The following is a 10520-nucleotide window of genomic DNA, read 5'->3' on the forward strand; positions in this document are numbered from 1 at the left end:
GGTCCTGTGATTGTACTGTGATTGTGAGTGCACTGGGCTCGATGGGGAGGTCCTATTTCGAGTCAATTTTGAAAACAGTCTTTTCCAAATTGTTGACGTATGTAAGTTGAGTAAATTTCGTTGCTCTGGTACTCATAGAACAGGGAATTCCTTAGTTTGAGAACAAGTAATAAGGTGGAGTTTAGTCAAACAAGTACGAAATTTTTTTATATTACTTCTTCACTAGTTTAGGGTATTAGTTTCGCGTACTACTAGTATGATAGCGCAATATCACTCAGATTTGGGACTTACCAGCTGTAGTTGCTAAGCGATTGACATAAAATGCTTTTTTGTGATAACTGTTTCCGCCAGTACCAGGGGAGTATAATTTTACGGAGTTGGTGGCCAACCAAGGTAACGAAAGCAACTTCGAGAGCCTACATAAAAGGCATCGCCTTGTATATTTCTAAAATACTGACAACCTGCGATAATTTTACAAACTTGATAAACAACAACTTTTGTTCTGTCTTTTAATAATTTATTAGGTTTTATTTTCTTACAAAAAATATATTTTTTAACCGATTTCAAAAAAGGAGGAGGGTCTCAATTCGACTGTATGTTCTTTTTTTTTGTATGTATGTTACGCGATAACTCTGGTATTTGTGAACCGATTTTCATGATTCTTTTTTTGTTGGAAAGGGGGTAGTTCCATAGTGGTCCCATTTCATTATGAAGAAAATCATCCACCTCGAAGGGTGGCTGTTCACGCATGAAGATTCATTTTTATAAATAGCGCCTAACTTTAATTTAGGAGCAATTACTTTAATGGTTGATTTTGCTATTTCTCTAATTCGAGGCGTTTTTCTCTCAATATACTTTGAGTAGTGTCGTAGTGAGAACCTATTTTTATTATCTCCAGTGTCAAGTCCTGTATAGTGGCGAACTAGGGGATATTTCAATGAAACTTAGCACATAGACGTAATTCCACGTACTTTTGAGGTCGGTTTTTTTAGTACTCTGTACTGAGATTATTTTTGTAAATAGATCGCTTTAAAGGGTGGTAACTCTATGCGGTAACAAAAGAAAGCGTAACACCTAGGAACTAAATTAAAAACTAAATGGTTTATTTTTGGTAAATTTATTATGATTTTACAAATAACCCTGTTTATAAATAAACAAAATGTTAGCAACAATAGCAGACAGTAAACGGTGAAATGATAACGACGCAAATACTTGATTTGATACGCACGGTTTATTATGATTGTAAATGTTTATACTACCTTGCGACATATTGAATTTACTTGTAGCCTACTAGAACATTTTAACTTAAATGTTTTCGATTTTTGGCTGGGTGAGGTTTATGCTAAATCCGTAATAGACTAGCGTGGTAAATGACACTTAATGGAGACCGATACCCTGTAATGGAAAAATATTATGAACAATAATAGTGGCAGTCATGTCAAACGTGTATACCATTTTAAATGTTTCGAAAGGGAAGAAATCATTGTCTGAAGTGCCACTTTTTATAATTCAATACCATAAACATGGGAGGTTTTGTCTCTCACCGTTCTACGTTGGTAAGCATCCATAAATAATTTTGTTATACTTTCTCGTTACTTACTAAAGGGATCATCACCCCTATCACTCCGTCATATCTCTTTGTAGGTGTAATAAAAAGCTACTTTTTTATTTTTAATATCCTATACCTGGTGGTAAGCGACAAGCTTGTCCATAACAGTTGCAGTGCCAGTCACAGCTTTAATTCGTAAAGATCTGCGGGGCAATGTATATGAAGGGGCACTGCCACTGCGTCCGTCACCTTGAGACATAAGTCGACAAGTCCTATGTGCCTGCAATTTCACCAGCACCTTTAGCCTTCAACGCCGGAACACAATAATGCTGACATTACTGCTTAGCGGCAGAAATAAGTGAGGTGGTAGTACGTCCTCCTTACAGGTGGTGGACAAATTTTTACACATGGAGCTCTACTGTTACTAAAACACAGATGACGCGGGTTTACGGCGCTTACACGCGCGTCGTCGTCGTGTATAAAATACGCCGTGTGCGTGCCTATGGCTCTTAGGCTGAGATTTGTCTCAAAGTCTCAAGTCCCATATGCCTGTAATTTCACCAGCACCTTTATCTTTCAAAACCGATGATATGATATTTCAAAGTCATTTAGGCGAACGTGTACTCTAACGTGTACTCGAGTGTGTCGTAATTCTAGTTCACATAATTACTTGAGATTATAGACAAACGTGAGCCTATCTCTAATAGAAGAATGCCTTTATCTACAAGACCTAATTACCATTCGAAAGAAGTGTCTTTTAGCAAGCCGCAGCGAGGTCGACCTAATCGTTATGCGACCGATATACTTGAAAATGTTAAAATTTCTTTGCAACACATCCTTACTTGCGTCCATTCGAACGCGTGCTAAGAATAAATTAGTTTATTTGATTTTATCCTTATTGTTGGTCCTATAGAGTATATTATTTTCTGTACCTATGTACATGTACCCCTATGGGTAAATTGGATAAAGCTTAAAGGATCTAATTGATTTGTGTTTTGTACATAATGACTCTGTCTATTGATTAATGAAAATTTAAAATAAGAAAACACGCCCCTTTTGCATAAAAATAAGCATTGTTGTTACTAACCTAAAACAAACAAAATTTTAATTACAGATAGTTCTCTTACTGTGAACAATTAAAGTTAACGCCAAGTTTTCCAAATAAAAATACAAACCAAAACTAAATGAAATTTCTATTTTCAATACGACGCTATAGAATAATGAATACAGTATTAATGGACCACTGTATCTTTGACATTACAGTAATCAAAGTTAAATTTAAGTGGTCACGCTAACGGAATAAAATATGGGAAATGGACATGATCACCACAATCGAATTTATGATATATCGATAATCGATGTTACTAAAGGGCAAGGTCTTGTCCGATTTGAGCAACATTCATGTCGCATATAAATTTTGTCATATTGATGGGACACATGATACACATGTTAATGTTGAACACGGGTTACGCGTTAAAGTAGCGTTGTTGAATATTTTCTCTGACAATTATCAGATTATAATTTTATCAACCGACTTAAAAAAAGGAGGAGGTTCTTAATTCGAGTGTGTGTTTTTTTTTGTATGTATGTTATGCGATAACTCCGGTATTTGTGAACCAATTTTCATGATTCTTTTTTTGTTGGAAAGAGGGTACCTCTATAGTGGTCCCATTTGATTTTAAGAAAATCATCCACCTCTAAGGGTGGCTGTTCACGCCTGAAGATTCATTTTTATAAATAGCGCCTTAATTTTATTATAAGGAGCAATTATTTTAATGGCTGATTTGGCTATTCTCCAATTCAAGGCGTTTTTCTCTCTGAATACACTTTGAGTAGTGAGAACCGATTTTTATTATCTCCTGTGTCAAGCAAGTCCCGTATAGTGGCGAACTAGGGGATATTTCAATAAAACTTGGCAAATACACGCAATTCCACGTACTTTTGAGGTCGGTTTTTTTAGTAATCTGTACTGAGATTATTTATATTATATGTTTAATTTAGTTTATTTGAAATATAATGTAATTTACATTATGATTTCATTCTTTTGATAGAAAAAGCATAAATTTCAAGGAAGTAATACAAAGACTAGTAAGTATCCCCATGTCACCATAAACGTGATGTGACTCAGATTTGAAACATGTTATGTAACTTTTATCGGCACTTTAAAATATTTCGTCAGCAATGACGATGGTCTTCAAAGTACTATGATAATTGTATTTTAGTTGTCATTACATTGTGAATAAATTTAAAATTCCTTGTCATTAGGAGGGTCCCCACTCCACTTTGCCAGACGATGAGTTCTACGATGCAGTTGAGACAGGATTCGACAAGATGGAGGAGGAGCGGTGTGCCCGCGTGGTGCCGCCTAGTGTAGCCACGCGTGACCAGGTCGAGTTGCCTCCACCGGCCATTGACAACCGCCTCACTGTGCACGCCTTGTGGCCTGAGGTGGGTTTTACACACTTTTTTTTCACACATAAGCGCGTTTGCGCATTGCATCCGATTCGTATTCGTTCCAAATCTGAGACTATACAAATCTAGAAAACTCGAACCCACTTCGGAGAATAATATAAATAAATATAGATAAAATGATCGCTGTGACATTTCGGACCGTCTTTTCTCGGATTTGGAACTGGGGGTCTACTCTCGATCTCCGTCCGACATCGGTCCGAAACAATTACTGTCAAATAAGTAATATTCAACACACAACAAAATTAAAAGACAAGTATCAGGTATGAAGCTTCATTCGCATCACGTGTCTTTTCATTTGGTCAAGTATTGTTTATTTGGCTGGCAGTAATTGTTTCGGACGGATGTCGGACGGAGATCGAGAGTACACCCCCTGTAACGAATAGGACGTAGTATACGTAGTATAGTAGTCTATGTTAAAGTATAGATAGAAGTGGTAGTACTACTTGTCAACATCAAGTTCAAGTTGCTTATCCAGTGTGAATTGTGATAGTATAGGTTGTGAACTAAAACGTATTAAGCCGAAAATGGTATCGTGGTTGCGTAGGCGAACTTGTGAGGTAGATGCGGCGACATTCATTCATTCATTAAACGATATTAAAACATTTTCTAGAAATAAAATATACCATCTTACTCTAAACACTTACTTATTACGGAATATGAGGAAATAAAATGTCATTGAAATATTTCTAATAACAATCGAGTAAAATTGATTTTAACATAGATGAACGTAGTAAAAAACGAAAATTGTGATTTTTTTATCGAGCAAGGTTTAGTCAAACGTGGTACGGACTCCATAGTTCAGTAGCGATATATTGTTTTAATGTTGAAAAACTCATGCATCCAAACGTCTATTTTAGTCTCAGTTCACCGTAATATGTTTTGCAGATCGACAGGATATCAACAGAACAGATGCAAGCCGCGTTCGAAGGCGTCGGCGGCGAAATTGGTTGGCAGTTGTTCGCCGAAGAGGGAGACATGAGGATGTATAGGAGGTAAGAGTTGAATTTCGTCATCGGCTATTTACATTGATTGTACTACCTTAAACACGGCGCGCGCCGCCCGAGATAAAACAAACTTATAAATTTGTTCGTGACCGATGTCCTTTTTTCACATCGTAGGAGTGATGTGAAGAAAAGAGACATGCCCCCTGAGATGTGCCCCACAAATCTTTGCGATTTAAAGCTCTGAGTGGCACTGCAACTGTTTCGTCCCGTGCACTTGATATTATAAAAGAAGTGCTGCCACCATACCTATTTCTGCCGTCAAGCAGTAATGTGAGGAATACTACGTTCCGGGTTTTTAACTGTTATAGCGTCATTAATACAATCGATGATTCCGCCAATGTCAAGGTTAGGAAGACACGCGTTTATTATTCAGAATTTAAGCGGTGGTTATTGAAGGGTAACTTTGTATCCCAGGGTGGCAGGCGCAGTGGCAGTGCCTCTCAGATCTTGGCGATTTAAAGGTTTGAGTGGTGCTGCGGCTGTTATGGGTAGGACTGTCGCTTTGTTCATCCCGTCACTAAGAACTCAGTGAACCAAGTTCAGTTAATAATAAATAGTAAACGTAAAGGCCAGATAGTCCTACGTTAACATATTTTATCGTATTTTTTTCCAGGGAGATGGAAGTGGACGGAATGGTGATGGATCCTCTGAAAGCGATGCACAAAGTGCGCGGCGTGTCAGCGCGCGAGATGTGCCATTACTTTTTCAACCCTCGCTACCGGTATGAATGGGAAAGTAAGTCTTATTTTAACTTTTTCAACCACATCATTTACTCAATTTGAAACTTAGAAATCCTCTTTACCAGAGCAATGAAACTCACTCGTGGCACTACCCAGAACACCCACACTAGTCAGTACTAATTTAGAAAAGTTTCCCAAATTGGTCCCACCTTAAACCAACATATTAACAAAAAAAACTGATATTGTTTCATCGTTTTAATCACAAGAAACGCCATCAGGGTAAAACTAATAAGAAATAATACAAATTTAAAATAATAAAAGGGTAATTCTGTAATAGTAATAAACACTCTTCTCCCTCCAGCAACACTAGAAACGATGACCATCGTCGAAGAGTTGTCTTCAGACGCAATGGTGTTCCACCAGACATTCAAGCGCATCTGGCCTGCATCGCAACGAGACGCGCTCTTTTGGTCACACGTTCGTGCCTCTGAGGGCAACACTTATGCTGTTACCAATCATTCGACTACGAATCCGGATTATCCAGTAAGTATCATCGTAATGTATAAAAGCACTTTGACTGTTATAGATGTTAAAAAATATAGTTTATATGCAGGCAGAGAAGCATGAGAGACGACTTAGGTAATCAGAGTATTATAAAAAGGTGTAAGGGAGTGTTTGTTGCGTGAATCGGTCAGTCTCGGACTAATGTACAATTTTTATTATTGCGTCATACTCGGACTAGCGTTTATTACCTAATTTTCGTGGCACTTTTTATTATTTAAGTATTAGATTTTTTATCGTGCTATTTTCATTATTAATATTCGAGTACTAATCGTGAAATATTATTTGATAATTACATGATAATATACTTGAAAATTTAAATGCTAAAAATTGCCACGGAAATATTAGGCAGTGAATACTAGCCCAAGAATGATTGATTTAAGTAATCGATTTTTTGTCGTGCAATATTATTTAATATTCGAGTATTGTGTCGTGAAATATTATTTAATAATTACACGAGGTATACTTGAATATTTAAATAATAAAAATTGTCACGGATATTAGGTAGTGCACACTACTCCGACAATGACCGGAATAAGATCTGTGTGTGGGTTGTCTCACGATATGGGTAGTTTCAACAAACCATGGCATCAACCAGTTGCATTCATAAGAAAGCATCAAACAGGGTAGGTTTTTTTTGTAAAAATAGCAGTTTTAGTTTTTATTACTCTATTAAAACAAGACATAAGTCGGGCCCCAAATCAAAATTATTAAATTTTAAATCGTCGCAGTTTTGTGTCGATAAGAGTGTGAATGCCAGGATTGTGTACGTTTGGTGGCTTGTCAGTAGCCATTGAGCTACTATTCAACTGCCATTGTAATCTTTTGGAATTCTGCTTTTCAATGGCGAGTTGATAGCACGTTTATGACGTCGTCTATTAATGATTGGATATAAAGAAAATGCATTTAATTTGAAGACTAAATTGCTGTTTAAACGAGATACTAATTAAAATATGTATATTTCCATGGTAGTTTCAGAAGGCAACATCGATCGTTAATGATTGAATGAATGAATGCTATCACGGCCATTCCTGACACTATTGAGACTTAACTACCATTACAACTAGATTTTAGCAAAATAACAATTATATCACAAATGCAATATAATCTCAGTGAAGTTACATTTAGTCAATGGCATTACAATTACATGTGGTTTCAAGAAAATTTGCTGAAGTAGGGCCCAGTTTTTTTTTATACAATATCAGGCGAGGGGACGAACATGTCGTACACCTGATGGTAAGCTATACGCCTGTCCATAACAATTGCAGTGCCACTCGGACCTTTAAAATCGCAAAGATCTGAGGGGCACTGTCACCTTGACACATAAGTTGACAAGTCCCATGTGCTTGTAATTTCACAAGCACTCTTACCCTTCGGTTTTGAAGGGCAAGAACACAGTAATGCTGACATTAGTGCTTGGCGGCAGAAATAGGTAAGGCAGCAGTACTTCCCTGGACTAACTCTTTCACAACAAGCTCAAGTACTATAAGTAGCTGATAATATCGGTCAAATAATATTTCGCGAACTATATCAAACAAATTGTGTTTCAGCCGAACACTAGTGCGTGTATCCGCCTCTACGTCACCGTGTGCCTGGCGTGTCGCAGCGAGTACCCGGCTGGCGAACAGCCCACGAGGGAGAACGTCGTCACCAGCATCGCCTATTGCAGTACAGGTTTGTTGTTTGACAAAACCTTTCAATTGTTTTGTAGGACTCATTTCTTCACACTATCGTTTGTCTATCATGTCTTATACTGAGTATAGTCTTGAGTAATACCCGCTATTAATTCGTCAAGTTTTATTTTGGTCGAATGGGTGTGGAATAGCTGATGTTATTTCGCCATTTGAAAGAGGTACCCGTAGTGAATTGTTCGTAGGCTTAGGTGATCTTTGAGTGTAACGCTATTAACGAGGACGGACATTTCGAAAAATACTAGAGACTTTTATAAAGAATGACTACCTTTTGGTATGAACAACGTTTTCTATAGAACGCATATCCAGGTTTGCGAAAATATTGCTAAACATTCTAGAATGAATCAATATTCTAGATTATGTGAATGGTACTGCAACTGTTATGGACAGGCGTGTCGCTTACCACGAGGCACACGGCTTGGTCGTCCCATCACTTTCTACCAAAAATCTTATCTTGGGTAAAAAAATATAGATTGACAAAAAAAAGAAATCAACGGCTTTCACAATTCCATTATATCCGGTAGACAGTAAATTTTTTTAGGTTGTAATTAGTTTTTCAATTATTCAGGTTTACTTTTGACATATTAATATGCTTAGCTATTTAAATAGCTAAGGCATAAAACTGCGTTCATGAAACATATCGACTGTGAACTGGCAACCGGTACTATCTTAATTTTGACAACTTTACGTTTACTTTACAGGTGAAGAAAAAAATTGTTTGCGTCATTTATATACCATCTGGTTTATTAAATAAAAATACGTAGTGTGTAATAAAAATATTTAAAAACTACGTATTTTTATTTAATAAATCATGCTATATAAATGTCGCAAACAATTTTTTTCTTCACCTGTAAGTCAATGTAAAGTTGTCAAAATTGAGATAGTACTGGTTGCCAGTTCACAGTCGAATTGCGATTTATGGGACAGAGAATCTGTATTGCTTGCTGTATTATAAGCGGATTGTCTATGATTTGTCTCGAGCGCACACGTCACATAATGCAAATGTAGAGGGGGTCAGTCTATGTACAACCGTCAGCTAGGAGGCACGTGGTACGCACCACAATACCAATACGCTGTTATTTGTAGGAGCGGATATTACTCTTGCATTGGCTAAGTCTAGTAGATTACTTTGTTAGACCCAGTAATAATTATATACTTTGTTTTCAGTAAACCCCGGAGGTTGGGCCCCTGCCGGCGTCCTCCGTGCAGTATACAAGCGCGAATACCCCAAGTTCCTGAAACGGTTCACCAGCTACGTGGTTGACCAGTGCAAAGGGAAACCGCTCGCCATCTAGCGATAACATTGGACAACTAACTGTGTCCCTAACTTTGTATTTAGTATTTAGATAGCTCTGTGGTGAAATGCCTAATATTTGATACGGCGTAAATGATACATTCTTCTTAGACGACACCCATGTCCGGCAGTGGGCGGAAGATATGGGTTGATACGGTTTAATACTGATATAAATTTAAAACAGATGCAAGTGACACCATTTATAAATGCAAATGGAGAGGGTATAATGAGTTAATATAATAATTCGCTGTACACCGCAACAGCATACAAAACCGTTCGGCAATTGTAGCGTCATTAAATTTAACATTTCTTTCATCGATTTCTGATAAGAGATATTCTGTCAGATTTCAAGAATCCTCACCTGTACTTTGTGCTAGGTCCCGTATAATTTATGCTTTTTTATCCAAAACTCTGAAGATACGCAGCCAAACTTTTATACTTCCAAACTCATCAACATAATATTATATAAGTGCGATTATAGACGTAATAAACTACAACTACTATATACTGCTCCTAGATATAGAAAACATCTTATCAAAACGTGTATCGAACGGCAAGCCTTAGCTTTCCTTTTCACACTCGCGTAGCATTTAAAGACGTATGAAAGGGACGATAAAAAATAGAGCTATCGCTTTCTCTCGCATAGCATATTCAAGCGTTTGAAAAGATAAACGGATTTTATAGAGCTATAATTAATTATACGTGTTCTAAGGGTTTATATTCGATTACCGTTATAGTCCGTTGGCTGGATGATTTTAAATGGCTCATTATGAACTGTGTATTTTAAAATGAAGACTTTTGATAAGAATATACATAATTGGCAGACTGCGTAAGATTAGAGCCACATCTAGCGGAAATTATGCAACCGAATTGCGCACGCAGAATGCCAGACGAGTCTGCCTTTATTGTCCTAATATAAAAAAATAAAAAAATACACGCGTTCCTTATATTTGAGAAGGTGTTGTTGCTGGTGTATAAATAAATAAATAAATAAAAAATAATGAAAAAAAAAGTACTTTTTAATTTAATCTTTATTAATGGAGTGTTCTTTATACACCAGGATTATCAATTTTTGAATCACGTTACGTCAAAAGAATACAAATTAAAGTTAAAAGTACAGCATTGAAATACAAATTAATAATACAGGATAAATTCAAAGTAAAGACTTATAGTATTCAGATGTATACCTCAGTTTCGCACACTAATTTACAGTAGTTTCATTTACATGTAAGTTGCTTTCATGAGTGAGTTGCGCGCGCGTAAGTTTGA

At 36.8% G+C, this 10520-nt stretch overlaps 1 protein-coding gene across 2 annotated transcripts in view; it reads left to right on the forward strand.

Moving 5' to 3' along the window:
• The window catches only part of LOC113230646 (collagen type IV alpha-3-binding protein), a 68119-nt gene extending 58455 nt beyond the window's left edge, over positions 1 to 9664 (forward strand). The window contains exons 7-12 of one of the 2 annotated variants that reach the window (XM_026464652.1): positions 3815 to 3997; positions 4907 to 5013; positions 5639 to 5760; positions 6200 to 6248; positions 7817 to 7940; positions 9125 to 9260. In XM_026464652.1, coding sequence (XP_026320437.1) covers positions 3815 to 3997; positions 4907 to 5013; positions 5639 to 5760; positions 6200 to 6248; positions 7817 to 7940; positions 9125 to 9127 — 588 coding nt within the window. In that variant the 3' untranslated portion in view covers positions 9128 to 9260. Of the gene's footprint in view, positions 1 to 3814; positions 3998 to 4906; positions 5014 to 5638; positions 5761 to 6066; positions 6249 to 7816; positions 7941 to 9124 lie in introns of both variants that reach the window. The other variant, XM_026464651.1, reaches the window with a different exon arrangement.
• The last annotated feature ends 856 nt before the right edge of the window (positions 9665 to 10520 follow it).

This window comes from Hyposmocoma kahamanoa, unplaced genomic scaffold (genome assembly GCF_003589595.1).
Source record: "Hyposmocoma kahamanoa isolate Upper Pololo Valley unplaced genomic scaffold, ASM358959v1 64, whole genome shotgun sequence".
Classification (NCBI taxonomy): Eukaryota; Metazoa; Arthropoda; class Insecta; order Lepidoptera; family Cosmopterigidae; genus Hyposmocoma; species Hyposmocoma kahamanoa.